This window comes from Taurulus bubalis, assembly GCF_910589615.1.
Source record: "Taurulus bubalis genome assembly, chromosome: 1".
Classification (NCBI taxonomy): domain Eukaryota; kingdom Metazoa; phylum Chordata; class Actinopteri; order Perciformes; family Cottidae; genus Taurulus; species Taurulus bubalis.
Window position 1 is genome coordinate 28,928,511 of NC_136589.1, and position 27,352 is coordinate 28,955,862.

A 27,352-nucleotide genomic window follows, 5' to 3' on the forward strand; every position below is an offset into this window, starting at 1 on the left:
TAGTCAATCATCTCAGGCTTGATTGAACACACACGAGACCAGCAGGTCAAGTCATTAGAGACAAACCAGAACATAACAAATCCATAACATTCACACATTAGGCTCGTTGGAGAAGAGCTGCTTCGCCTGAAAAGTGAACGACAGCAGGTGGCGTTGAAATAAAAGACTGTGGGGAAGTCGGAATGTTTTCAGCCGCCTTCAAAGAATTACATTCTGCTACTTGTAGTTTGCAGACCTCTTTCGGATTTGTTCATGTGCGTTTGTAAATATATATCCATATGGAAACTTGCGTGTAATCTGCATTGTATGCTATCCTTTGTTCTTTTCACGTCTGTGACAGTTTGATGCTCGTTTTGAAGTGTGTTATAAAAATGAGCTTCATTATTTTCAATCACACAAGATATGTGTGGGACTGGCTCATCTCAAGCGAGCGGAATATCATACACACACTAAGAAACATATAAATGTTTCAAGCTTGTACACTGGAAACGAGACGCACTGGTACAGAAGGACAAAAAGAGAGTCACAGAAAACCAGCCATATCTATTTCCACTGGTCACTGAGGTGAGGTTCTTTAAGTAAGAAGTAATGTTTATATATATATATATATATATATATATATATATATATATATATATATATATATATATATATATATATATATATATATATATATATATAGATATCTCAAGGAAAACAAAAGTTTCGAGGTTGTTATTGTCAGAAAATTATTTATTCTTTTGTTAAATTAGATAATTGCTATCATTTACAGACGTATATTAAATACAAAATGATCTATCAAAAAGGTTAAGACCAAAAATGGCTTTAAACCACAATCTTAATTTCATAGAGAGAAATTATAGGCACATTGAGTGTTTTGACTACATGATTAATCAAACACGGAGGAGCGTCACATATGTTGCATATAAGCATATTAGAGACTATGAACGTTTCAGAAATGATAGACTTTAAGATGACGTGGGTCAAAAAGATTAACAACATAACAGGATATTTAAAATGATATATAAGCTATGCAGTGAGTTCGCTCTGATTTCAAAGTAGCAGCCGGAAATAAAACCTATGGATCTTCTCTCAAGATCAAATGAGCAAAATGCAATCGGAGGAATTACGTTTTCCAACAAATTTGTCCTTGAAGTGCGGCTCAAAGGACACACCACACCGCCGCTTGGGGTCTCACAGCTTGGCCTTCCCTACAACAACCTGCAGGTTCTGCAGCTTCATAGCCATGCCCATGTTCCCGGTGATCTTCAGTTTCCCTTTGAAGAATGCCTGCAGACAAGGAATTAAAAGGATCCAGATTCAAATAAAAAACATTACATGTTTGACAATATATCTAATGACACATTGGGAAATATGCTTTGAAGTGCCACACACCTTTGTGGCATGATACGTTGTCAACTGACCAATCAGTGCTCATACCCCTCTGCCATGTCTCTGTGATCCAAGTGGCAGAAAATAATCAGATCAATTCTGTAGCAGTTCTGGACTGAACAGTTCATTTCCTTGTGTTGACATTTAGGCAAAGTACAGGCTCGATCAACATGCATGGTTGTCGATATTCTTTCATGCTCTTTGTCCGACAGAAATTACCCTTGAGGCAACATAGGTTTACGAGAGAAGGTCAGAGATGTTGAACAAGTATTCCCACCCACCATTACATTCATATCTATGTTGGTCTATGACCCAATGAGCGGTGAGCTCAGGTTAATGATTTGTTTTGTCTTGAGGCCTCTAGATGCCAGGTTAACTGAACACAGTTTTAAAAAGATGACAACATTGAGGCTCCGACCTTCTAGATATCACTCGGAAATCCACCACAACTCATTATTTTGAACAAGCTCCACCTCTCTATTCTGTTCGCACCAGCTGTGTGGTAAACGTTTTAACCTGTTTATCTGTTCCCTAAAACTATAGAGGCCCCTGGCTTTGATGCTCTTGGTGCTCAGAGGCTGTAGAGAGTTGCATTACAAGCCACTCAAAGCTCCCACAAGCACAAAGCATTTACCTGAGCACACCACTCCTGGACAATGAAAGCTATGAGGGGATTTTCAATTTAATTCAATTCAGTTTATTTTATATAGCCCAAAATCACAGATACAAATTTGCCTCGGAGGGCTTTACAATCTGTACACATAACATCCTTGTCCCGGGACCTCACATCGGATCAGGAAAAACTCCCCCAAATAAAGATAGTAAAAACCATTTCACAGCGAAAAAAGGGAAGAAACCTTCAGGAGAGCAACAGAGGAGGATCCCTCTCCCCGGATGGACAGAAGCAATAGATGTCATGTGACCAGAATGAACATCGTAACAGAGTTACAGCACATTCAATGAATATGGATCATGTTACATCATCTTAAAAGTAAAGTAAAACATGACATTATATCCTACTTGCTCATGAACCATCTTACATTCACTGGATCTTCCAGTTATATGTCTATAAAAGTGAGTAAATGGTATTTTTTATTTATTTGGCATCACTATCATCTTGATGTAGGTAATGTTGCACGGTATACCGATACTACAAAAGGTTCAAAAAGCTGGGCAGGAACAAGCTGGTAAAAAAGGGAACCATACAGACGTTTTATTTATTACTATTATTGATAAATATACCAGTATTGTTTCGTATTCTGGTATCGTATCGAAAGTATCGAGTATCTTGATACTTATGGCAGGAATCGTATTGAAGTCATAATGTTGGTATCGTGACAACCCTAGATGTAGTTAGTGTTTCATCTATACACAAACATGATATTCATGTTTCTCTGCACTTCAGTCTACGTGCTTTCTAATTGCCAGTTGGATGCAGCTGCGCTGGCAGAATATATTCACAGCATGTCAGTGTTGATCATATTTCCAGAAGTTTTTCTAGCACAATTAACATCCACGTACTTAATGACAATTCACAGATCTAAGTTTCTTGTTGTCCTCTGACTGACTAAATGGAAATGTGTCCATGCAGAACTACATACCGTTTGCGGGTTCAACTTTCCTGTCATCAATTCCAGAAGATCCTCGTCACTCATGGATAAGGTGCAGTCTGCCTTTTTACCTAAAAGAAAAGAAATGCTTTTTCACCTCGTCTCACTACAACAATTTATCAAATGCATCATAATAAAAAAATTCCCAAACACTTATTACTGTTCCTTATACACACACACAACAAGGAAAAATAACCTCTATGTACTATAGACACAAGAGGAGAATGTTAGTAACCAATATGGTAACGCTCTAAATCAGACCTGGGCATCTTACGGCCTCCCAGTCTGGTGAGGTCAAAAATGAAAAATAAATAAATAAGGGGCACGCCATGGATGCAATACAAACGGCACTGCTTTTACTTTGAAGGCGATTTATTTATGTGTGCGCACGCGTTTACGCAGCCTCACGACGGGCAGTGTTGCCAACTTGGAGACTGAAGTGAAAGCGTATTGTTCTGCAGTTTCTGTCCTCAGCGAGCAGCATGTGCTGCGGCGAGACCCCCGCCTCCCAAGGAGCCTCGCACTGCAGTCTCCGCGTCCAGATTGAAAATGCCGCCGCGGATCTAACCTGCGGTCTGATACACCATGGCAGAGCACTTTAAGTCAGTATCACTTCTGGATTTCTATTCTTCTCTCAAAGAGGAGAACTTTCTGCTCAGAAGATGTACAGATCAGATCCTCTCTCTCTGATACCTCTCAGCTGTCCTTCATCTCCACCTCAGTACATTCATGTTGTGGGTCAGACAGCTAATCGATCAGCTGGAACTCACTTTGCAGCTCCGTTAAGCCGATGGGAGCTGCGGATTCAGGTTATAGTTACCTCCGCCAACGAGGTTGCGTTATCGGTTTTGCTTGTTGATTTGTCAGCAGCATTAAAGAAAAAGGTTCGCTTTTCCCAAAACTTGTCGGCATGGTGTAGGCATGGTCCAAGAAAGAACCCGTTACATTTTGGAACAGATCCAAATCCGGAGGCCGATACACACCTGGGTTTTCACTTATGTAAACAGCCTCTGAGATCTGCGCTCTCCAAGTGCATTTCCAGTTCTCTGTAGGTTCATCACTGCAAGGGACCCCCGTTATATTGTCTTCCCAATAATTTACTACATTGTTATTATACCTCCCGACAAAAAAAACTCTAAAGCCAGACTATGTAAATTCCTCTGTGGCAGCCACAAGTGACAAACATCATTAGGGTACCTCAAGTACGATGGGTTTACTTCCCGTTTTACTTTTGTGATTCAGCTCATTTTCATCTGTGATGTGTTATAAAATGTAGCGTAAATAGTGCAAATTGAGTGTAATTCACTGTCTTTTCATGTGTATTGATTGTGTTATTTCTTCTTTCAGAAGTCTAGATTATCTTACTTGCCAAATACAAATGTAGTACTTTCATACCAAACAGGCAAAAGAGAAAAAGGAAAATCATGGATGTATTGTGAGTGACAAAGCATCTCAAGATTTCCCTGAAGATTTGTGTTCTATATCCTGAACAATTAGTTAGGTGGAGAGTCAATGGGACCCTCAGAAATAATGGCTGGGATCCAGAGAACATCACAAGATGAGGGAGGCTAATGGAATCAGCCAGGAGGCTATTTCTGAGAGTGAGTGAGTGAGTGAGTGAGTGAGTGAGTGAGTGAGTGAGTGAGTGAGTGAGTGAGTGAGTGAGTGAGTGAGTGAGTGAGTGAGTGAGTGTGTGTGTGTGTGTGTAACACACATGACTTCTGCCTCTGGCATATAACAATATATCAAAATACTTCAAGCATCAGAAAGATGGAAAAAAAGATTGTGCTTTGTGTGTATTTTTGTGGGTTGCTCTTTTTCTTGCTCGTTTCATGTTTTAATGTCTTTTGCAGCAGCTTTATCAGTATTTAAATCCAGAGTAGACATTTTAAAAAGGTAATTGTTGTGATAAGGACTTTGTTGAAAATGCCAACTGCTTTGATTGCTTCGCTGGTGTTTTACTGTAGTTTTACTCGACTGATACATTATAATGATATAATAGTAATATAATTGCAACTACACAGCCAGAGAACGAAAGCAATCTCTCACATCTTCTGCCAAAGAAAAGCAATTAAATATCAACCTTTTAGTTGCTTTGGCAAGAGACTCCCTAATACATCCCCACAAAAAGTGAAGAGTTTCTCAATTTAAGAATTTATCTGAGAGGATTGAACCTATTTCTCTTTTGAGCTTCAAACACAAAAAGCCAAACAAAGAAACTGGTTCAATCCTTTTTCTTATTTTATTTCCACAACACAAACCAGAACATATGCATGTGGTCTCTGTAAGCCATGACGTTCTGTGAATACTAAATGTTCATGTTCATGTGCCGAAATGCACTGACAGAGAAGTCTTACTTTGTAAAAATGTTTTGTTTTAATAGAAATTTCAGACCGACTGCGAGAGAATCCCTTCACTCATAGGAGAAAAAGGCCTGGGATGGAAATACATTTTAAAATGTAATTTTAAAAGAACACTGCTGCAAACAAAATAACAAATAAATATTATACAACAACACCTCCGCTGATATACACACCTGGGTCAGTGGTGACAGAACCTTTGCCATTTTTCACATCGACAACCCAAGTCGCCTCTTTACCGCCTGGTCCATCCTTCACTTTAAAGGCAAACACTCCACCAATCTTCTTGACAAGCTGCTCTCCTTCCTGCAGGGAATTCAGAATGAGTTTGACTTGACACATAATAGTCGTAGACTTCACCACTTAAATAATTAAAATCACAGTCATATGGTTTCGTAATTAAGGTCATAATCTTTCAGATTAAAACTAGGATGCAAGTGTCTGTAATGGCTACTTTGTGTGCAATGCAATGCAGTTCACTGTGTACAGTGTGACAACATATTCTGAACATGCCTTGTATAGATTCAGATTTATTTTCTGCAAGAAAACATGCTAGGATTTCTGGCCCTGCTATAAAAATATTGTAAAACTGAAATTTGCTCCCCATTCATTTTAGTGTAAAAGGGGCAAGATGGATTTGCTACCTGGGACGAAAAGATCATGCCTCTTTTGCATAGGACTGAATTTTGACAGAAAAAAAAGTGAGTCTCGGCAAGAATGTGGACACAGTCACCCAATGTTGCAGAACCATCCACATTTTAGGCCCCTTCAGTGGTAAAACTATGGAAGGAACCTCTTCAAACAACTCACACTATTCTGGGTAAGAACCTCCAGATAGTCCACCGAAATCTTCTCAGCTCTTGACCAACACTTGTAACCACCAATACGAATAATCCCTCAGTGATTACTCAGCGTAACATTGGAAAGTGTTACTTTTTGCAAGGCAGGAGTGGAACGAGAAGTAGTGTGTACAATTCAAACCAATAAGAACATGTCTTGTTTTATGTTATAATACAAAGGATAGCTAGCTGAAGGTTTGGGGGGCGGGGGAGGGGCTTTTGTTCGTGGCAATGGGCTGTTATACCTTCTCAAAATGTTTTTCCATCTCTTTGAAGACAGGGTATGCTTTAAACCCCTCCAGACCGCTGGCTGAGCCGGTGGGAACTGCACCTATGTGGGAACTGTGGAAAGCAGGTAAAAGAAAAAAAGCCCACTATGTTTCACTTTGATTCAAACGCATGTGAGGCTGTACAAAATTCAATCGTGATGTGTGGATAAAGCAATGTAGTGTATCTATAGCCCAAATGACGCAGAGAAGAGCTGTAATTGTTACGGAATATAGAAACAGATAGCTCATGCATTATTATATTACTAATTCAATAAATGATGCGTAAATAATCTAAACTAATATCAAATCGTTGGAAACTACTTTCTCACCTGGACTCCTGAGGGAATCCCAATTTGTAGAGAGTGACAACGGCAGCTCCTCCTAAGCCAATGTTGTGTTGCAAGGCCACTTTGGCCCCCGGGACCTGTCTCCTGTCAGCCTGCCCTCGGAGCTGCCAGCACAGCTCTGCACACTGGGCCAGGCCTAAGAGAGGAAAAGAGGGTAACGTGACTCGTAGAGGGAGATGTGGTGTAGGCTGCCAAAGTCATTTATGGTTATTGAAGCTGCAAACGTAGCTGAAAATGTATTATCACACCCCAACTGAAGAGAGGTGCACTAGACAAAGTGAGAAAGACAAAAAAAATAAAAAATAGTATTGGGAACTGCTTTTGTTTGTTTATTACATTTGCTTCATTATGTTTTGACTTGGACTTATGGATTGATTTAGACTCTGAAATGTAGTTATTAGAAGGAAACAAATGCATTAGTGGAAGTATTGCAGTTTCTTTGAAGGTGCATTTTTTTGGACAAAACAAAAAGCCCCTCAATTTGACGATCTCACTATAAAGCAAGCAAGCTCTGTCTGTCTGTTCATCCTTTATATGTCATATGTCTCAAGAATCGTTCATCCGAGTGACTTCACACATGACAGGTGTGTAGCTGGGGACCTTAGGGAGTGCCCAGTCGAAAGTTCTTGAGAGAGGTGCAATTAGCAACACCACAGGCAAAGCATTCAGCTCATTCCTTACAGCCATGTTTTGTACGGACACTGCATTAGTGTCATAAAACACATATTTGATTCTACTTGGGGGCAGCAAAAACCAGCTGGAAACACAACACTGATGTATTCTCACCATATAAGGTGGAAAGGGCAAACAGTTGCTTGTTTACACATCCGGCAGACACAGGCCACAATTAGCATTAATTTGGAGTGGTGTTATTAGTGGTCTCCTAATAAAAGATAGATTCAATATCAAACTCCTTTTAGCTCTCTTTTCGGTGTCCACCAATTCATGAGGAAATACATTCAATTGACTTGAATTTATTTCGCATAGTCCAAAATCACAGATTTGCCTCAGATGGCTTTACAATCTGTAGACATAGGTCATCCTCTGACCTCCCATCAGAATAGGAAATATCTGTCTCATTAGCTTCTAAATGCTCCACTTTGTTCACCATAGTTGTTGACATTGTCTTTTTGCCAAAAGCCTGTTTGCTTTAAATAAATAAATAAATAAACCTTTTGCAGCTGTAAACGATGTTAACGAGAGACGTGAGAGTGAACAGTACATTTGCTGACTCTAAAACCAACACAATTCAATTTTTGTACGGTTCCTGTCGAGTCGAACCTTTGTTCGTGTCCGACCTTTAACCCTTTAAGTGTCTTCTGAACTACCACCAAGCTACAGAGGGAAGACGAATAAACGAACTGACAGACGCTAAAATTATCTGTAGCGCTGAGGGGAAGTGCAGAGTTAGAGGTTATGTGTTCGCCACTAAAAGCGTCCTATTTCATATTACACGGACATTTGATCCAATGTAAATACAAAATATTTAACTTAAATAATTAATAAAATATTGAGTCGCAGTAAATGCCTTTTTTTCTTGCCGGGGGTATTCCGTACACATCAACACTTAGTATGGACACAATCCCGTCACATGTGTCAGTCCCCAAGTGAAGTGACACTAAAGCATTCTACAAGTGTTAAACACAGTATCTTCACTGAGAGAGGTGACAAATTGACCCTTAATCCAACAACTCCTTAATCCCGGCTGGGACAGTTTCTGCACTAGCATTACGGCGAAGTATTTCATCCCTTCTTATTGAGCTTTTGTGTTTCTCAATTATGCCAATCAGCTAAAGGACTTAAGGGTAGAGACTTCTTCACGGTGCGTCTCTTACATCCTGCAGCACTCTCCTAATCTTCTCCATGAGGATTTGTTAGTGTCAGTGTAATTTTGTCTAAATGCAAATTGGAAAATGTACTGCAGGCAAAATAAAGAGCCTCAGGTTATCGCCTTACATATTATTTATACATAATGAAAAGGAACATTCAGAAATTCTTCTAAAGAGAGAAAATTACAAATGCACATTTGATGAACACAACCTTTTCAGCTTGTTAAACTGTTAAACTACACACACTACACTTATACACATACGTCCCTGAATCTCATTTCAACATGAAAAAAAACAGTTCTTCCTGAGGCAGGATTTTGCACGGGTGAATGAATTAGCCATAAGTATCTCTGCTCACAGTGCTGCTCCCAAGGGGAGAGGTGACATTAAAGATTAGGAGCAACACCATGGATCAGACAGAGCTTAGCACTGACCGGGGCACTGGCATACTGGGAGACCGACCCAGTAGATAGAGGGAGTATTGATGAGATGAATTGGGAAAGTCAATGCAAAACTAATGAGGTGGAGGGAGTGATGCTTAAGCTCATTAGGTATGAGGAAAGGTGGGGGTCAGAGAGAAAGAGAAATAAGCACACAATGCAGATAATTAATCGAAGAAGAATTTAAAAAAAGAACAAATCCAATGATTTGTTTGAAATTATTGACAAAAGAGAATACAGCACAGTTTCACTTTGTCGTCACCCATGAGTGTGTGTATGTTTAGTGCACACAAACCTATGTATAACATGAAACAGTATGCGAGTGAAAAATGTTGGCCCTGCAGAGTCAGCTTCACTGTTTAGAGTTTAACATGAGTGATTACAGTGGAGACTTGCCAAAGCCTCAGTCTGCTGCCCTCTCACATGCAGGCTTACCCAGTTACAAGGTGGCCATCACTATGTGACACATGCCACCTAGTGGTCACTGTGGATTGTTGTTTGGCAAAGTTTGAAGATTTACTCCAGCATGCACGTCACAATAAACACAATTCTTTAAATCTTGTGTACAGTGTAGCAAATCCCATTCATCCGCTGCTCCAAACAAGTTAGAATTAAACATTAGCTGCAAATGCTTTTAGATCCTGATCTGGCATTTTCACTCCCTTCCAGCCTGGATTATGTATTGTGGGCCTTCTCCTCCTATTTGACAAGAGGTTTTCATTAAGAAGCAGAGGCTTGACCTACCTGTGGCTCCCAGGGGATGTCCTTTAGAGATTAGACCTCCACTGGGGTTGATCACAAACTTGCCTCCATATGTGTTGTCTCCTCTGTCAATCAGCTCTCCTGCTTTACCTGTGAAACACACAAGATGATCACAAAACAGTGAGAATAGTGCATGCATTGTAATCAACAAAAAACATTTGTTTATATATAGTTAAAATATTATACATTTAATAACAATCACAAGTGTAGACAAAAGAAAAAAGATTAGAGAAAACTATTTTAGAATATTTAATTTGTACATGTCTTTTTGATAAGGAATCAAATAAATGCTAAAGACATTATTAAGTTGCTGTGATTAATGTCATTACGTAAAATACAACACTAAAAAACATTTTGTATCTCTAAACCTCAGGAAGGCTCCAATGTATCGAACTTGATATTGCATAGAACAAGCCAACACTTCTCTGCAGTCAAAGACATGACCTTATGAGTGCATTACAAGTACATACTTATACAATACATGTACATGTACATATTGTTCAACATCACAGATGAAGCTCTGAGTCACAAATATGGTTCGGCGCTTCCCTGCAGCAGCGACATTTAGAGGCCAACTTCCTGCATGTACAATAGTGCTGTCATAGATTCTCATTCCAGATTCCGTTATTACTGAATCTCCAACAAGAATGGATCTTGAAGGAGCGCTATATTCTGTATTTGAATCGCAAAGGGCAAGCAGAGCTTCAAAAGGCGCCAAAAAACTAAAAAAAAAAAATCTTAATCCTGGCACATTGTTTAGGTCTATGTATTATCCCAAAAGTAGAAACTTAAATTCAGGTGGAAGAAAGAAGGACAGGTAATTGTATCCATCCGTGCTCTAGCAGCGAAGATTTAAAAATATCCGTTTAGGGTTTTAGGAGCTTCGGTCTTACCCTCTGGACAAAGTCCTAGAGCCTCATACGTGATGAGCTCATTGGCTGAGAAGCAGTCGTGCAGCTCAATCACATCGACGTCACTGGGCTTCAGGCCGGCAGCTTCATAACACTTTTTGGCAGCCAACCGAGACATGTCATATCCCACCTAAACAGAAAAGAAAAAGAAAAACAGAAATAAGAAACAATAAGGAAGTAAACCAATGTATCACAACAAGTTACCACTACAGGTCATTTCTGCTCTCCCCATAATGATGGAGACTAATTTATCTATCTCGTTAAGTCTTCCTTTATTGTTTTCAGGAGCTTGGGACCATTTAACTCAATTTCATTAATAATAACCTAAATATGTCCTCCTCGTGTTTTTACTACAATAGGGGTGGAAGCTAAGTAATCGGTCGTTTCAAGATGGTTTCACGGCATGAGGGCTGCACAATTAATCAAATATTATTCACCATCAAGATTTTGGCTTTCCTCAATTAAAATAAACATGATCAACTGCAATACTGACTTTTAAATGATCTGCTCATAGATCATCTTAGATCCACTTCCTAAACCAACAGCCAACCAGGGGGTGTTCAAGATGTTTTGGCTTCACTTTTGGGGAGCTGCCATGCTGCTGCATACACACCCGAAAGCTTTAGCCTTTGAAAATGTTTCTGAATGTTGCTGCTGCAGTCTTGAATAGAAGAGTAAGAGCATGTATACAGCGAGCAGGCGGGTACAACTAAAATGCACAAAATTCAAGTGAAGAACGATTTTATTTCTTATTTTGAGTCGAAGATTTGTACATTAGCTGCAATATAGCACAACATGGAAGAGAAAGCAGTGCTCTGTTTATTTAAATGTTAAAAGAGCAATACAATTATGTGATCTCAATACTAATCTAAATACTTATATTCATGCAGCCCTACGCGGTAAGGCTTCGCTCTTTTGGTCAAAGCTCTGGTTACAAGGTTAATTTGTCTCAGTCATTAATGAGCTTTTAAAGGTCAGGAAATTGAGTCACCTCGTAAACATGAGTGGAGATAGAAGACAACCCCGTCTAGTTGATCTAAAGGTGATAATATACTGTACAGTAGGGAAAGGATGAGTAGGACAATTAAGAGCCTGAACTCACTGTATTGTACCAAAGCCACATTTTTATTAAGTATAAAATAAATATAGCCCTTCTATTTTGTCAGCGTTGTAGTCTCTGAAACATTATTTCAATTGTCATATAAAATTAAAAAAGGTACAAAAGCAAAATGTCATCCATCCCAAGCATTTGAGCAGTGCTCAAGGACATACAGCCAGTAAGAGCCGGGGATCAAACCGTCAACTTTGTGGTTAAAGGAGGACCCGCTCTATCCACTGGGCTACAGCCACCACTGGAGGCTACAGTGGTTCCACTCTTGAAATTATATAAAAACAAATTGTATTCCGCAACAAAGTACTATTAAACTTCATATATTTAGTTTACTGTAGATCGAGACAAGGGGAGAAAGTTACAAAGACGGTGTTTTGTCATGAGACATACTTTGTTAATGACAATTTCCTACCATCTTAATGCAGCTGTTTTCTTCAAACGTGGAGGCGATGTCAGTCGCCATCTCTTGGGCCACAATCTCCACTGCCTGGTTCTCCAGATGGTGTTCCCTGACGAAGGCTTCGCTGGCCAAAACTGCTGCTCCGGCACCATCTGATGTCGGGCTGACGAGAGAAGAAGAGCAGGAAGAGCTGACACGGTGGTGTGAAGAACTAAGGCAATTGTCATCAATGACTCTGCTCTTTGATCAAATACATGTAACCCCTGTCCTGACAGTTATACTCGAGGCAGGATGATCAATGTATTTTCAAGAGATGACGACACCAAGCGCTCACCAACACTGCAGCAAAGTAAGGAAGTCAAACACCTTCCGGGAGTTCATCACCTGCTCCAAACTGTACTCATCCTGGAACTGGGAATACCTGCAGGAACGAACGAACACACACACACACACACACACACACACACACACACACACACACACACACACACACACACACACTTGACTAAAGTATGAATCCAAGGATATTATGAACCCATAATAGTTTGTTTTTTTTAAGTTTAACTTACGGGTTGTTGGTGGAATGCTTGTGGTTTTTAAAGGCAATTTTGGCAAAGTGTTCCGGTTTTGTGCCTGGAGGAGATTCAAACATTGACACAAACATGTACTGTATATGATATAGTAAAACCATGACCTCAATGCAAAATACATCCACCACTGTCACATGTTAGACCTTGTGAGATGTTTTTGTAGCGTGTACCATATTTCTCCATGTGCTCTCTGCCAGCGTTACCGAACAGCTGTGCTGCTCCTGGAGCTGCCACCATCCCGTAGCGGTTGATCATCACCTCCATGTGCTTGTCCATTGGATTGGTCCTGTCCATAAACTAGAAGCAGGTATTGCTTGAATAACATTTTATTGTTTTTTCACCTTGTAAAAAAACTATTTTAAGTGGAGGTATGGTATAATCTGCCGAATTTACACTTCTACACCCACAAGCTGGAATTTCCAGGATGTTTAGCAATTCAGGAACAGAAGTGTGCCAGAAAACAAATAGGACATAAACATCTGGAATGAGCATCTATACTGGCATATAACATACTAATGTTTGTTTTATTGATAGTAGGTACTGTTATATTTCTATATTTTGGTGACAAGTCAAATTAATGTTGACTGCTCAGCCTTTTTGTGTTTGAGGTTTGCTTTGTAAAAAGGTAGATCTCTTTATTATAGCCACTCTATCCCCTCTGCTCCCCTGTCATAGAAATTCACTCAATAGCAATGAGTTGTTAATGAACAATAAGGCAGAGATGTTGTATTTCTTCATCAATAAAGTGCAGCCACGCTAAGTGTCTGCTGCGATACGTGTTTTATTTACATATCTAAGCTGTATCCCTCTGAGGACGAGTTTAGAAATCAGCTGATATTCTCTGCTGCTCGCAAAAACTACACAATTACAAAACAAAAACCTGATATGGTGGACTGTAAGATATTGTGACGTGCTATTTTGTCTATCTCCTCTACAACACAAAGCATACCATTTTTTTTGTTATACCTTTGAGGACAAAGAGCCCTTCTCCATCTTCTCAAACCCGAGGGCCAGCACACAGTCAGCCAAACCTGCAAAAGGAGATTTACAGTTTACAGTGTTACTCTGTTGAGAAAATGTGTCATCATTAGAATCCACTGAAGCTCTCTTCAGCCTCCTTATTAGTATGGATTTTGGGTGGTTTATCACTTTCAAGGCGTCCTGCTCTACTCACCTCCCGTAACCAGCTGGCGAGCCATGAAGAGAGCAGTGGAGCCTGTGGAGCAGTTATTGTGGACGTTCATGATGGGGATCCCGGTCATCCCAAGGCTATGATAAATGGCCCTCTGCCCACATGTGGAGTCCCCTGAGGGAATAGGAGATAGGAAAGAAGTTATGTTATTTCTTTGTTTTACTGTAACTTTACTATGGTAATTACAATATGAGAGACAGTTTGCTTTTCTTTAAAAAAAATATGTACTATTGTGATATACAAGTTGGTACTTCAATACTTCAGTGGAAAACATGCCACATGTGAACAATAACAGTCACATTTTACCATAGACATATCCTACACAGGCTTGTTCAATGGCAGAATATGGGACTCCTGCATCTGCGAGAGCCTTTTGACCTAAAAAAGGAGGTGGACATACAGTAATAAAACACATTGTCACATGTTATGCATCAAGATCCATTTCACAGATATGGTATATTTTGAGTGACTGAACAACGTCCATAATCCGAAAGATAAGCACCTGCTTCCTTGGCCATGTCAGGATAATCATAGTCGCCTCGGCTTCCAGGCTTGTCAAACTGCAGAAAAATACAGAAAAGTGTGACAGACGATGAGTGTCAATCAACTGCACTCACATCTGTTTTCCTGTTCTCAAATACAGGACAACCTAAACATTCAGCATTACCATCACTGTAAAAATTGCATGAGATGAAGCTTCAGTGAGAGTCACGCTAATCAAACTGTAATATAAAATGGCTGTGATGAACTTGACTAGGGGAAAAAAATAGAGCTTAAAACAATTACATTTTTTTTTTTTTTTTTACGATTTGATGTGCTGCTATTCTTTGTCATACACCATTGTGAAATGAATAATATTTTCACAATTATTTTTATATTGTTGATGGTCAATTGATAAAACACAAAATGCACATTCAGGTAAATTAAAATATATTTGTGAGTACATGTATTTATACATAAATGCATTTTACATTGTTAATTAGAATCAATATTTAATTTTAGGGAACTACTTTTTGGCAACATTGTCCTCCCAAATTGGAATATGAAGTTGTAGCACTACTAAAATATGAACCTCATCAGGTGAGAAAACATACATTGACAGCTATATACAGTTTCATAATGATGGCATTACTCCAGTTGAAGCACTACAGTTCACATCATCAAGAATGCCCATTAAACTAAACTAACAAATAAATTACAATTATTAAACATTAAAAAATAAAACAGGAGCAATGGGGGAAATCCGGCTCCCTTCAAAGAGCTTCAATTCCCATCATTAAATGATTTGAGTTTTCCTCGGGTGGCCCGTCCTTCTCTGCCTCTGATTGGCTGAACCGATAGTATGAGCCAACAGTACTAGCCAATCAGGTGAAGAGTAGGCGGGTCATGAAGTCGCCATCCGACGAAAACAACTGATTTGAGCATGGATGTGTAGTAGTAGATGACCCTTTGCACAGTTTGTAACTGGCCATGAACTATGGACTCAAAATGAGATACAGCGCAAAGTACGTTGAGCAGTAAAACCCGACCTCTTGATACCCATCTCAAGAAAACCAACCATTTTAAAACCAGTTAAATAAAAACCTACAGTGCAACAATGTTACCTTGTTTTGGCTAACCTAGCTAACGCTGGCTCATGTTTGCAATGTGAGGTGTTGGTGACACCAATCTTGGAGATTTGTTGAACACAAAATGAGCACAATTAACAATTATGGCCTCTTGGATAATCGCAACAACAGCCGTTTAAAAAAATAACATGTCCAATCCACTGCTACCTGGAGTTAGACAGCTATGCTAGCCTCAAGTCTTAATGTGCATTGGCTCCTGCATGTCGTCTGACCGACTGAGACAATAACAAATATATACTAAATAATGGTAACATCACCTTGGTCATGCCCACGCCGATGACAAAAACCCTGTTCATCTTTCTAGGTGGCATGGTCGCTTCTTTTCAGCTGGTCCACACAGAGACGGGCTGATCTGTTAACAGCAGACAGGAGCAGCGCTGACAGGCTCCACCCACAGAGCAAAGATCGTCTGTATCCAAGATGACGCCTCACTCCAAAAGAAGAAGAAAAAAAACACCTGTCTCTGGTCATGCTGGAGAGCGATATCCTAAAGATAAAAAGGGTTCTCTTTAAAATCTTATTATATAACTTAATTATAAATGAAGTTGTTGTCAGCTTTGGATTGTAAAGATTTTATGAAAATAATTAGGTGTCTATGCTAGGCCATCTTTCAAAAAACTGAACTAGGGTGATAAAACATAAGATTTACCAACCAGTTTTTGTCATTTTTTCTTCGACACTTGAACATATTATTATATTACTTGAGGCTAGTGTGCTATAGTAAGCTGAGCAAATGTCAAATATGTAGTCATATTTTAAGCACTCATTTATCCTCATATTTATTATGTTAAATAATGTAATGTTAGTAGTTTATCTCTTCTAGAACTTGACACACTTTGCCATTGGTGCAGTGTTGTGCTTAAGAGTTATGTAAAATGTGGCTGGCCTGAGGGAAGTTGCTGCCTTTGTGGATGAAATAAATAGTTTGACTACACAATGTCAGTTCATTTGATCATTGTATGATTGCCAACTAATTGTTTCCTTTTTTTGTTACTTTTTATTGTCTAATTATATCTTGTTTAAGGTAAAGTCTACTATGTCAGTGGTTCTCAACCTTTTTTCAGTGATGTACCCCCTGTGAAATATCTTTTTCAGCCGAGTACCCCTAACCAGTGCAAAGCATTTTTGGTTGAAAAAAAGATGTAATACACAGCACTGTGCCATCAGTGTCTGATTTATTAATTCAGTTTATGAATTTATACTTATATTGTATTGAATATTTACTAAACAACTATTTTCAAAGGATTTATTTAATTGATGCTCATTTTAAATATGTTTAAACAAAAATATCACGTACCCCCTGGAGTGCCTCCACGTAGACCGTATCAAATGGTGGTAGGTGAGGTTTTTTTTAACTATTTAAAATTGATAATAAATAATTAAACTATACTAAATTAAATAGTGAAATATTTCGCAGGGGGTACATCACTGGAAAAAGGTTGAGAGCAGTGGTTCTCAACTGGTCTGGCTCCGGGACCCACCATCACCCCTGAATGACAAGCCGCGACCCAAATCAAGGAACATTCTCAACTTCTCAAATTCATTGAATGAAAAGATGGTGCAGTTTGAACCTGAGGTAGTAGGGAATATGTCTCCTAACACAAAAACAAGTTTAATGATAAACCAAAATGAGCAGCTGGTGGCGATGCTAGAGAGGGAACTATTCCCTTTTACACTCAATTAGCTGCATTGTAATTAAAAACCAAAAAGTGCATCTACAGGACACAAGGTATTACAACATACATTACAATTCAGAATCTTCAGCTATTTTTAAACAGACTCAACAGCTTTCATGCACAAACAAAAAAGTCCAACAACTAAGAAGTGGTTTCAAAAAGACTCAAATGACCTAACTTTAACTGAGAATACACACTCACTGAATCTATGACCAACACTTTACTGTGGAAAAAGTCACTGTCTTCAGGAGCAGCTTTTCCACAAATTCAAAATGAATTAAAATTAACTTTTCTTGTGATTACCTCATTAGTAGGTAAATACTGAAAAACATTGTGCTTTACAGAAAATTAAGCAACACTCAATTCTCCTCACGACCCCTGAGTCATGCAGGCAGCGCCATCAGTCGTGAATTGTATATTCAGTAGGCTGTTTAATTTAATTATCCTAAAAACCCAGAGTCTCCCCCATATCAGGATGGTTTGACCCAACCTGGCACACGCTGCTGAAAACATGGAGGGACAAGTGCAAAGCTACTGGCAGCGGCGAGTCGCGGCGAACGTGTGGCAGGCGTCAGGACAGCGTCGAGTCAGCGGCGAGTTATCGGCGAGTTAGTGGCAGGCGCCGCTCAAGTGCCAGCACTCGTCAAAAGCTGACAAGCTGAGTGGGTGGAGCCAAATTTCCAACAGGTCATCTGCCGTAAATCAGTTCTAGGATCATAAAATGGAGGAGCTGCGGGTTTTTTTCTTTTGTCAATCCTAAGTGTACAGATAGATATATAGATTATTTCATTTTGTTTAACTTTACACCACTTGGGGCGTAGGGCTGTTGTCAATTAGGCAAAAGGTAAATATAATCAGGAGGATCAGTAGGACAGGTATTGCTGTAATGGCAAGAGCAAACAGTTTTTGAATGTGTGATAACTCATGATAACCTGTGATAATAAACATTATGATTTATTTTAGTCTACGGTTTAGTAAAATGGATTATGACAGAGAACGTCTCCACATCGTTAATTGTACGCATCTCTAAACTGAGCAAACAGCAATGTAGTGGCCTTTTTTTGATAGACAACGGGTCACTACATATGATAACACGCATTTAGCGTGTTAACATATTGTGTACGGGCTTTTATTGTGAAGGGAAAAACGGAAGAAGTGTGGAGGAGGTTGGAGTGAAGAGGAGAGAAGAATCGAATTCCGTACACAATATAATAGCTTACAATCGCTGTATAGTAATAGTGTGATGATAATAAAAACACACAAAATATTGTAGCCTGCTGTGTATTCGTGTAGTAGTATTTGTGTAGCAACATATACAACGTAGGCTATAAAGCAATCAATACATAGTAGTGACTTTAACAAAAATCCAATGTTATCTTACAGCCACTGGGGGCGAACGGGGGGGGGGGGGGGGGGGGGGGGGGGGGGGGGGGGGGGGGGGGGGGGGGGGGGGGGGGGGGGGGGAGAACTTGTTCGGACACGTGTTCAACAAATCCCTGTCCCGTTCTCTGGTGTCTCTTTTTCGATCTGTTGATACATATTCCATTGCACCATGACACCATAGCATCAAATCAGCAATGTTGAATCTACTTGTATCCAATTCATCTTACATGCTTAGTGACAGAACAACACAGGATACCACATGACAGGATAAGACAAGACGAAGTCTTGACACGAACCATCGACACGACCACGGTCAAAACCTGTTTGCTTCCCGTCCACACACTTTTTTATATGTTGTTCTACTAACTATGTCATAATCATACGATCTTCAGTGATGACTTGCATAACAAGACACCTACTTTTATGTAACACAATTAAGTAGGAAATGACATTTGGCACGCAGGCTATTTATGTAGGGTACAATAGATGTCATGTGTACATAATATGACAGAAATGATTAATATAATGACTAGTAGGCATGATGAAAAAGTTACAACTACCAAAAATACCAGCAGCAGTGGATATAGTAGAATAATAATGATAATAGAAAAAGTATGTGTATTTCCAATGCTAATAGTAATAAATAGCAAGTAATAATAACAATGTTAATAGCAGTAGGTGTTGGCCCGGACCAGGATTCAGATATAACCACGGTCCATGTAAACCATGGCTGCAGTTGTCTAACAACTACTGGCACTTCTCTGAGCGCTGTCACTCCAAGAAAGGTGTGCATGTTCAGGTTTACCTGGTAGAAAGATTATTCCAGTGTTTAGCTTAGGCCAACAGTGCCGTCTCCTCAAAGTAGTCTCATAATGGTTGTATGACATGACATGGTAAAATATGTATTTTTTTTATTAAAAAAAGGTGGGTACATTATACATATTATGGTATATAAGTGTAATATATTATGAAGTGATTATTATTTATTTAAAACACATAAAAAAAACTCACACTATCTATCTATTTATTTATTTATACCAAAAACCAGCAGCTCCACCATTCTATGATCATAAAACTGATTTACGGCAGCTGACCTGTTGAAAATGTGGCTCCACCCACTCAGCTTGTCAGCTTCCCGGCGAGTGACGCTCGCTTGCCGCTGTTGAACGGCGACACGCCGCAGACACGTCGCAAACTCGTCACGCCTGCGCAGACACGCCGCAGACACGTCGCAGTCGCCGGCGAGTCGCCGCAGACACGTCGCAGACTCGGCGGCTGGCCGACGCCTGCCGCACGCTTCCCACTGGGTGCAGGTGCCACAAGGAGGTGCTCGGCCTTACTGGAGAAAGTTGAAACCAGAGCCCGCAAAAAAAAGCGACACTCCGCTGCATAAAAAAGTTCCATAAAAAAAAAAGTGGGTCGCGACCCACCAGTAGAGAATCACTGCTCTAGAGCAGCGGTTCCCAAACTTTTTAGGCCACGCACCTCCTTCTACATCCCGTTCGGGTTCACGCACCCCCAATCCCCCATACCTTAAAAAAAACCGCAACAGAGCCTATTTATAGCCGCCTAAAATCGGACCAATGCGAGAACTGTTTGCTCGCGCGTGTCGTTTGTTACAAAATCTAGTCCGCTGTATAAATTTCAGTTACACAAGGCGTCACTTTTAAAGAGCAATAAGGATGGCGAGGACACACGCACAGGCTCAGAGGCAGATTGCATTTTACATGTATTTACTTAAACACAGTAAGCCACGTACAGAACAAAGAGTGGCACATGCATAGGCTCAGAAACAGATATAAATAAAAAAGGAGGAGTCCATATGAGGATTTTCACATGCAGCGCAGGTGGCTCAGTCTGCAGCAAGAGAGATAGAGAGGGGGAGGGAGAAAGTGAGAGACATGAGAGACTCACTTTGAGAGACTCACGTGAATGAGACTGCAATTGTTTTTGGCTGTTTTGTAACTCTTCCAATTTTGATCTAAAAAAATGTAAGGGGCTTCTGACTTGCACTGGCATGCTTGGTGTTCAGGTGGCGGCGCAAATAAGAGGCTTCAGACAGCTGCTAGCCAGAACCTCACTGCACAACACGCACTGTGGCTTCGGGCAATCTGCATTGCCAATCCAAGTGAAGCCCAGACCCAGATAATTGTCATCATATTTCCTCTTTTTTTCCCAGTCTGATGCTCACTCTCGTCTCCTCTTTCTCAGACTCCCGGTCGATTTCTTCTCCCGGTCTCTCCCCAACGTACCTCTCCGTTTCTCTCGCCTCCGGTTCCTCACTCTCTATCTCTGTCTGTCCCTCTCCTCTTTTATTACTGACAGCTTCCCCGATTTCAGCCAGTTTAACATATTTTCATGGATGTTGCTGAATGAATGAAATGACGTCTGGCGGCCGGACCGGAAGTGCATCTATTTATTAAATTGTACGTTTTTAATTTTAAATTTAAATCTTACAAAGGGAATTTTTATAATTAAAAAATCCTACTTAATTTTGAGCTATGAGCTCTCATGTTTAAAGCCCAACAGTTAAGGTATTTGTAGGTCAAGACAAACATCCAACAGGCTGCAGCCTATCGCTCCATCAATGACGTTTCTGAGGCTCTGGAAATATTCTTCCAAAAGCCGAAAAACACACTCAAGTGACAAAGCCTGCTCACTTTGTGGTCATCATTAAAATAAATGAACACTATGTTTCCTTTAAGTCAGTATTTATCAAACTGGGGCGTATTACAGGTGGGGCGAAAGAGGAAATGCTGATTTTACTGTACGCCGTTAATAGGTCACATGCGCATGTACGACTCGCCGATTCTTGTCATTTCGCCAAAAGCCGATCTTTATGAGATCTCCGTGAGGTTGTCTTTTCTGCTGTTGCGTCGCATGAATTGAGAACGGCTGTATCAAATCTACCTCGTTTTAAAAAGAGTTGTAGAGGAAAGCAGCTCACAGCCACTATTAATGATACAACGTTATGCTCACACATCTGCACTCATTCTGTTTTGCAAAAAAATAGCAGTTTTCCACAATAAGCTATTTAGTTGTAACTAAATATTAGTTATTTTTTGCACGGATATAACTTTATTTTAATTTTTCTAACAAAGTGATAACACATTTGTTTTTGTCTGATGGAGCAATCTGGTTTAATTGAAAGTGATTTCAATGTTCTATTATTTATAAAAGCACAGATGGAGTCACTAGTACTGTGAAGTATTACTTGTAGTACTGTGAGGTGCCACGATGTAGTATGTCCGTCAGTCGCTCCCCCCCCTAAAGCTGTAAACCTAGGGGAAACACTGAATACTGTGACATTCTGTAACTTTTTGGGTTGTTGGTGTGCCGCGGGATTTTTTTATTGTAGAAAATGTGCCGCGGCTCAAAAAAGGTTGAAAAACACTGACATAGAGGATGTGAACATTTGTAGACAATGTTGTGTACAGTACACATATTTACCTATTGTAAGATCGCCAGCTGTTTGGCTAGTTTCTGGACAAACACACTCCCTTGATGGACTCAGATGGGGTAAACTGCTGCCCAGCTGCGCCATGGAGGTGGTTTCAAGTAGGATTGTGATGCGCTGGAATTCTGCATTCTGTTTGACACAAAAAAAAAAAAACAGAAGAAGAGAAAGAGCACTGTGTTAAGGCATTGGTGTAGTGATATGTTGTAGCTACAGCATCATTAAATAAAGATACATTCTCATTCTGACCTCAAATACAGTCTTTGATAGCATGATTTTTGTGTACAGTGTGTTCTAGTCAAACATATTCCTATTAAACTAGATTATAGGGTAAATGTGCAAAATCAAAACTAGATCTGGAGGCTGTGTGGTTATTTAAACCTTGCTATAAATGTAAAAAGGCTACGGTCATTCACAATATCAAGTTTATAATGTTTATGTTCATATTTTCTATTCTCAGTTTACTGAGGAGTTATTGTGCACCAAAGTGGCAAAAATCAATTACCGCAGCTCCACGCGCCAACTTTTCTACCTGGGAGTATTTACCCGTTTGATTAAGAGTAATGAGAGTAGACACACTGGGGGAAAAAGCACGTGCTCATATAACCTATTTTATTTTTCCGATGTGGTTGTTGAATACATTGATGACTGCAGACTCCTCACACACTGGACACAAGCTGTTCCAACTCCTCCCCTCTGGCAGGCGCTACAGCGCACTGTACGCTAAAACCACCAGACACAGGAACAGCTTCTGGCCATCACTGATGAACAATAATCAGACTCCTCCATCTGCACTACTTTGCACTATTTTGACTACTGTTGTCTTTAATTGTCTTTTTTATATTTATCTTGTTTATTGTATTTTGTGTATGTAAGAGCAACGTGTAACCAGAGTCAAATTCCATGTGCGTGTAAACATGTAAACACACATGGCCAATAAAGCTGATTCTGATTATGTTTTTGGTCCAATCTTGACTCCCCACTTATAATAAAAAGTTCCAGATCATATTTTTAGATCTAAAGCTCTAGCTTGTACGCAAAGGCACAGCAGTCTTATTGCAAACACTATTCGTCTGAGCTGTGGGAGGATACTTATTTGTAGATGGTACAACGCTGTCCTCCAGTGGCAGAGGACAAAAACTGCATACCTCAAAGTGACTAAACACTCTGAGCCGTTGTTTGTTTTTGCAGATGTTTATTATGGAGATCCATAAGAATTATTGGTCCTCCCTTTTCAGACTGACCATCTCATAATGTGGATTTAGGTCAATATCTCTAGTAGGTCAAAATTATTACAATTTGAGGAACACAGTATTACAATGTTGTATGATAACAAGATGAATAACTATCTCATAATGTCAACTGAGTATTTTTTAAATGCATTTTTTTATTTAAATACTAGAATACTTAATAGTATGGTTGTATGTGACAAACCAGTTTATAGGTCCTCCACCTACTGGCCTGGAGTGTGTAGTAGTTTTTATTTGGATGATGACGTTGTCACCACAGTGTGCAACTCGATAGGACAATCATTTAACGAATCTTGTCACTCCTGTGAAATATTTGTATTATTTTAAAACGAGTGTTGGATAATTCAACACGTGTTAAATTAGCACCAACACAAGAAGTGTGCATGGTTTTAACATATCAGCCGTTTCTCAATACCAAGTACGGACTTGTGTACTTCGGAGTTAGGACACGGGAGTTTGGATATTGTTCAGGATTTTTGTATTTGTTGCATCATCCCCACAGGTGGGTTTTGATATAACAGTGTGGTACTACTACTTGCCTACTGACCATTTAAAGTGGGACTCAAATGTGCATAGAAAAAAACGTAACTCAGAATTGTCACCTTTCAATTTTATTGAGGCAGTTTAAAAAAGTCTTGAACATGGCAGTTAATCCAAGACGTGTATGGACAACCTGTGGTTCTAATCCACACATGCTAATGTTCATCATCCAAACCTCACCACATCAGAATCTGATGCATCCTTGATGGCAACTAAGAGACCTGAGGATGTTTGGATGTAGTGTTCATTCGCCCACCTCTGAGGCTCATCACTTGATGATATTAGCACTTGATGAACTGGTGTGTGACCTCATATATTCCCACCGACTCCTTGACATTCTCATCGTAGTCTGTCCAGTCCTGAAATTTACAAAATGTGGGTTTGTCAAATTGCATAAAGAGACTGTTACATGTTGTACACACTTTTGGGATTATTGACCAAAAAATCAGAGGTACAAATGAATGAAAGAACCTTTAACCAAGTAGCTACTGGCATCAAACTTGACACAAATTAATGATATACAACAGTGCAGTATCAACAGTTGAAATTCTGTAAAAGTCAAACAAACATTCCCAATGAATAAAACCTGTCATACTCTGAGGGACAAGTTGTTCCCCTTTTCCTTCTAAATCTTTTTTTTTTGTTTTAATAGATGAAATGTAATAGATAAATAATTCAGATAAATATTAGCAGCACATACAGAACATTTGAAGGTAGTATGATATACATTTACACAAATAATAAGTTATGTTACAAAAACACTGAACGTGTGTGTGTGTGTGTGTGTGTGTGTGTGTGTGTGTTCGTGTGTGTTCGTGTGTGTGTGTGTGTGTGTGTGTGTGTGTGTGTGTGTGTGTGTGTGTGTGTGTGTGTGTGTGTGTCGCACCACGGTGTCTCCAGTGCGCTCTGTAAACCACAGCACCGTCATGTTCACTGCAGCAACTTTACACACAAACTACATGAAAACTAAAAATACTATTTGTTGATATATGCACAGCATTAGAAGATATTATTAAAAGCTATTTGATGTTCTCTTGAATTTCTAAACCCGATGATAGTTTCATCAGCTGCAGTGCAGTCCACAGCTGAACCACAAACGTCAGCAGCTGACAGTCATACATACATTTCTATACTTTTAATTGTCACCTGCCACCTGAATTTTGGGTTTTCCTTTACATAAATGCATTTCCACCATAAGTTACATCATCATTTTTCACCAGAATGCAGGAAATCAAGTGTATGACGCTCACTAATTTCTAAACTCTGACCTCGTCGACTTCACTTACTTTTTCTTGAAGGTTGATTTCAGGAAACTGTGTTCCAGACTCTGCTCCTTGTGCAGCGAAGCCAGCCTGGAGTGGGTTTAAATATAAATTGAGAGGAGTCACATGATAATATAATATTGTCCAGTTTGTAAAGTTTTCTACCTGAAGTAAAATGTCCGACTCAGGAGCTTATATACTACTTTCAAAAGGCAAATATCTTGAATTTTCATCCTATTAGATATCAATAAGACGCTCCGGTGAGTCAGTATGCTTAATATCCCTAAATAGAATATAGCAATTGTGTTTTTGCAACCGTGTTTGGCAAGGCAGATATGAACAGTGAGGTCAAGTTAAAAATGTCCACATTTACTAGGCTGTTTTCACAGAAGACATTTGGACATCACCGGTGGAAATTATCAACGGAATGGTAGCTGAATTTAATTTGGCTGCTTTAGTTTCAGGCTCCTGGTGTTATGCATGGTGTCATCGTCAATGTCATTAGTAACACCTGTGCTTTACAAGTTAAAATGTCTGCTGTGAAAAATGCCGATGCGACACGTAATGAAAACTGCAATAGCTGCTCAAAGAGACTCACTTGAGGTTGGAAGTCAATGGGCTCTAGGCCTCGACACTCAAACTGCACCATTGTCTTGAATCTTTCAGTGTCCTCCGCCTTCAACCCAGAAAACATACAGAAAGAGACACGTTGTTAATGGCCAGAGCACTCAACTAACTCTCATTGTTAGTCTATGAGACAGGGGGAGGATTTCGAAAAACTTTTGGCGGTGCTTTATTTTAACAAACTGAAGAGACAACCAAAAAACTAACAAAATGTCCCGAAAAAAAGTTAGGATAGGTTCACAAATTCTAATGTCTGTCTTAACACAATGGCCAGTCAATAGCCCATATGAATATAGAAACATGTTTTGCTTGCTGTAGTCATTCAGCCTATTAAAAGATTCCCTCCTAAATCACTTTCTATCCTTTAATCGGAGAATTACACCCTTAATTATCATTGTTTTACCACGTTCTGCTGTTGCTTCATGCATTTGTCATGTTTCAAGTGGCAACTACAGTGTCTAATATAACTAATATGTCTGTGTGCATTACAGTGGCGGACACAAGAATTCTGTGTGGACTGTCTAGTTACATGAAAACAGAAGTACAAGATGTTTGCTTACATTATAAGATTTGATTGTGTCTCCCAGGATATCTGTAAAAAATACATTTAAAAAAAGGTTTTGCTACATATTATACTTCCACCAGACCTTTTACCTCAGTAAAGGACAAAGTGAGTCAAATGGTATGTTAGCTTGTACCAATTGAATTTTCCCTGGAACACAGTTTACACTTCTGCACCATGCTGGCACTGCTTCTTCCTCCTTTTAGTGGCACACTCTCCTATGGAATATTAAAACAAGAAAAACTGGTTGGATACTGTGTGTGAGTGACAATGTGGGTAAAATGTGCAGAACTGTATGGACACAAATCTCTTTACCTCTTTAGTTACATACTGCCATTTATCTGGGATCTCGCCACAGTTTCCACACTTCAGCTACGTCGAGGGGAAATAGTGAAGAAACACATTGTTTGTGTAAATGAGACAGAAGTGAGATAGGCTGTAACACATCATGGCAGTAAATAAATATGATTCACATATGCACGTGTCCCCTTATTTAGTTACATGATACAATTATGACCATCATAGATCACAGAGTTGAATAGTTAGCATGCTAGCTTGACAGCCATCCTACCTTCAGAAACCAGCGGAAGTCATCACCCAGTGGTCTCACGTTAGTGACATTTTCCAGAGTGGCTTTGAACTGGAGCCCAAATTTCTGTCACGATATAAAGAAATGTTAAAATCCCTCCAAAGTTAGGAATACTGCTTCACTGTTTACATCAGAAACATGCTGCAGCGACACATACCCCCATCTTGGCGCTTCCCCGCTGACAGCTTTTCCTGCTGCCTTCAGGTACTCCTCGTAAATGTCGCCTTCTGAATGGTAAGCAAAGAGTTATTTCGTTTTTTAGAAATAACATTGAGGTAGTAATGTTGCTGGGAATGAATTTGGAAACACGTGGTTCGTACTTGCAACAT

The 27,352-nt window shown here is 39.6% G+C and overlaps 2 protein-coding genes across 2 annotated transcripts; both read right to left on the minus strand.

The window, feature by feature from the left end:
* Positions 1–726: 726 nt before the first annotated feature.
* Positions 727–15,994, minus strand: scp2a (sterol carrier protein 2a). Its single transcript, XM_079225857.1, has 16 exons — positions 15,938–15,994; positions 14,555–14,612; positions 14,359–14,430; positions 14,035–14,166; positions 13,827–13,891; positions 13,031–13,157; positions 12,840–12,903; positions 12,605–12,691; positions 12,283–12,433; positions 10,742–10,889; positions 9,831–9,938; positions 6,800–6,953; positions 6,447–6,543; positions 5,539–5,668; positions 2,994–3,073; positions 727–1,290 (listed from the first exon to the last, which is right to left on the minus strand). Exons 1-16 carry the CDS (start codon positions 15,989–15,991, stop codon positions 1,195–1,197), a joined length of 1,623 nt encoding a protein of 540 aa, XP_079081983.1. The 5' UTR covers positions 15,992–15,994; the 3' UTR covers positions 727–1,194.
* Positions 15,995–24,049: 8,055 nt separating this feature from the next.
* On the minus strand, positions 24,050–27,209 carry czib (CXXC motif containing zinc binding protein). Its single transcript, XM_079226296.1, has 8 exons — positions 27,181–27,209; positions 27,006–27,089; positions 26,750–26,806; positions 26,571–26,652; positions 26,433–26,464; positions 25,847–25,924; positions 25,273–25,338; positions 24,050–24,345 (listed from the first exon to the last, which is right to left on the minus strand). The coding sequence occupies exons 1-8, from the start codon at positions 27,184–27,186 to the stop codon at positions 24,268–24,270; spliced, it is 483 nt and encodes a 160-aa protein (XP_079082422.1). The 5' UTR covers positions 27,187–27,209; the 3' UTR covers positions 24,050–24,267.
* Between the last annotated feature and the right edge of the window lie 143 nt (positions 27,210–27,352).